The 2,537-nt window shown below is 40.2% G+C and overlaps 1 protein-coding gene across 1 annotated transcript in view; it reads left to right on the top strand.

Moving 5' to 3' along the window:
- LOC112505970 (probable GTP-binding protein OBGM, mitochondrial) overlaps window positions 1–2,537 on the top strand; it is a 9,321-nt gene that overhangs the window by 5,827 nt on the left and 957 nt on the right. The window contains exons 2-6 of the mRNA XM_025110004.1: window positions 17–599; window positions 713–821; window positions 1,459–1,541; window positions 1,662–1,724; window positions 2,174–2,536. Coding sequence (XP_024965772.1) covers window positions 468–599; window positions 713–821; window positions 1,459–1,541; window positions 1,662–1,724; window positions 2,174–2,536 — 750 coding nt within the window. The 5' untranslated portion in view covers window positions 17–467. The remainder of the gene's footprint in view (window positions 1–16; window positions 600–712; window positions 822–1,458; window positions 1,542–1,661; window positions 1,725–2,173; window position 2,537) is intronic.

Here is a 2,537-nt window from a genome sequence, read left to right as displayed (position 1 = left end):
GACTTTTTGGTATCAGAATTAGAGCAACAAATGGAGTGATGGTGTTCGTGTGGTGCATGCATTGAGCCATCTGGGATGTACTCATCGTGAGGGCCAAAATTTACAGCTTCACCATGAAGCATAATGATTCTTGGAAACGCCTTCACAACTAGAATTAAAATTGCAAACGTGTCTTCACGGGAGTAAGAATTTTGGCGAAAGGTGGAAGAACTAGGAAATCTTGTCAGAAATTCCCTTTCTGAAAACATTTCTACAAGTCTAGGGTCTTTATAGAAATAGACTCTACTCCTCAGGGTAGAGATAACGTCTGTGTACATTCTACCCCCCTGACCGTACTTTGCTTGGGATTCACTCCGTTTGTTTGGTTTGGCTTGGCTTTGAAAGAACTAGGAAACATTTCATCTTCCATTTACCACCATAATTGGTTAAAATGTTATGCTATCTCAAACGATTATAGACTAGTAAAGATGTGGCTACATTGTAAGAACCCTGTTCATTGTTTGGAGGCTTTCGGAAAATACTCAAAATCAAGATGGATCCTTCAAACTTCTGGATTGTCAGATACCCCTTTCAAAAAACCGAAGCTTGCACCCTTACAGGTCCCTCTTTATCCCTATTCCTTGTGGATTAGTCCAATAGCTTTTCAACTGCCTTCGTAGCATCTATCTTTATTATGCCATTTAACATTATTTTGTACTTTCTGCTGTTGAAGGAGCGTAGAATGATAGATCGTCACAGGCTGTGGGCTAAAGGAGGAGATGGTGGCAATGGTTGCTTCAGCTTCCACCGTAGTCGACATGACCGCCGTGGTAGACCTGATGGTGAGCAATTATGTCGATAGTATTCTAATGACAAAAATGTATTATTCATCTCTCCATGCATAATCAGTAACCAATCATCTTGATCCAATTGATTGTTGTGTTCTTTTTGTCTGTTTGATAGATGTATGATTGATCGATCACAATAACCTTTTTTATTACCACGATTGTCTGGGCCAGCTTGCCCACACCTCAACTATCCCATGGGACCCCGAAGTTAAGAAGTTAACTGCCGAGAAAACCTCTAGTGCCCCTAAGGGTGTGTTTGGTATGCAAACGAGAGTGAGGTAGGCGGTGAAAGAATTCTGGATGGTTGTAGGGTTTTACTTTGCTATGGCAGATTTGTAATTTACCAATCTTGTTCCATCTCCCTTATTTTTTTTCCACCTATTTCGATGGGACAGAAAAAAATGCATTTTTGTCCCTCTCAGCATCTGAAAAGAATGCATATTTGTCCCCATCAGGTCATTACCTGTCCCAATCTAATGTCGTGCTGCACATAGAACAAGTTTTTGTACTGTCATGTCCCGCATACCAAATGCACCTTAAGGGAAGGTTTTATTGGTTGAGTTACTCTCAGGATTCATAACTTGGTAAAATTGTTTATGAAACTTAGCCTTTCTTAATCTGTGGTATGTAGGTGGCAATGGTGGAAGAGGCGGTGACGTGATACTAGAATGTTCCTCAACAGTTTGGGATTTGAGCAGCCTGCAACATCATATTGTTCGTTATTATTTTTCATGTTAATTATCTACCCGCATTTCTGCTTAAATCATGTCTCACCGATACATGAACTCACACATATCATTTGTAGTTTGGAGTAACGAGTATTGTATTTTGCAGAACGCAAAGAGAGGTGGGCATGGAGCTTCAAAAAATAAGATAGGAAGCCGAGGAGATGACAAGGTCTAGTTCAATTGCATACTTTTCCGTGGCATTTTTTCAATAAAATAAATAATATTAATCCCTCTGTCCCAAAATAAGTGCCTACTTTGCAATTCTGCTCTTAATTATGAGATGGAGAAGTTCGTAACTCTCTATAAGGGTAAAATCATCATTTAGTTAATTAAAATGTGTAATAATTACACATGTCTAAAATTGTGTAGGACATTTATTTTGGCACAAAGGGAGTAATCTTTTTTCAATCCTTGGTATTTTCTTTCTTCTTTCCTTTTTKCTCATATGCTTTTGCATGGGTCTTCGCCTCACGGAAACGGTTGCTCTATCCTTTTGGGTAAAGGACAGGTCTGCTTACATCCCAACCACCAGACCCCAATTTCGAGTGRAATATACTGTGTTTGTTTGGTTGATTATATAATATTGATATTTTTCATCACCAACTTCTTGTCGAATAGGTGGTTCTGGTACCCATTGGTACTGTTCTTCATCTAGTTGAGGGTGACCCACCTTCTGTGGTACGAAAGGGCTCGTCTGCAGCTTTAAACCCTTGGGAGATCGGGGGAACCCTCGAGTTTAATCAACATGGCACGGGTCTGCAACCCACCTCCTCCAAAGACGCTACTTCTAACAAGAACAGTGAAAGCTTCACTAAGGACAAGAAAACATCTATGAGTAATTCTTTTCCACAACTTCCACAACCATCTAAGAAGTCCAATGTCGATTTGGAAGGATTCAACTTCTGGGAAGAAAAAAAGATGAGTTCGTGGGAAGCTCGAGTGACTGGCACTGGTGTGTCCGAATCAGAACCCGAGGATGAAC

Source organism: Cynara cardunculus, assembly GCF_001531365.2.
Source record: "Cynara cardunculus var. scolymus isolate 2C chromosome LG 2, CcrdV1, whole genome shotgun sequence".
NCBI lineage: Eukaryota > Viridiplantae > Streptophyta > Magnoliopsida > Asterales > Asteraceae > Cynara > Cynara cardunculus.
The sequence above is the reverse complement of the archived record's forward strand: the minus strand, read 5'-3'. Positions and strand labels throughout refer to the sequence as shown.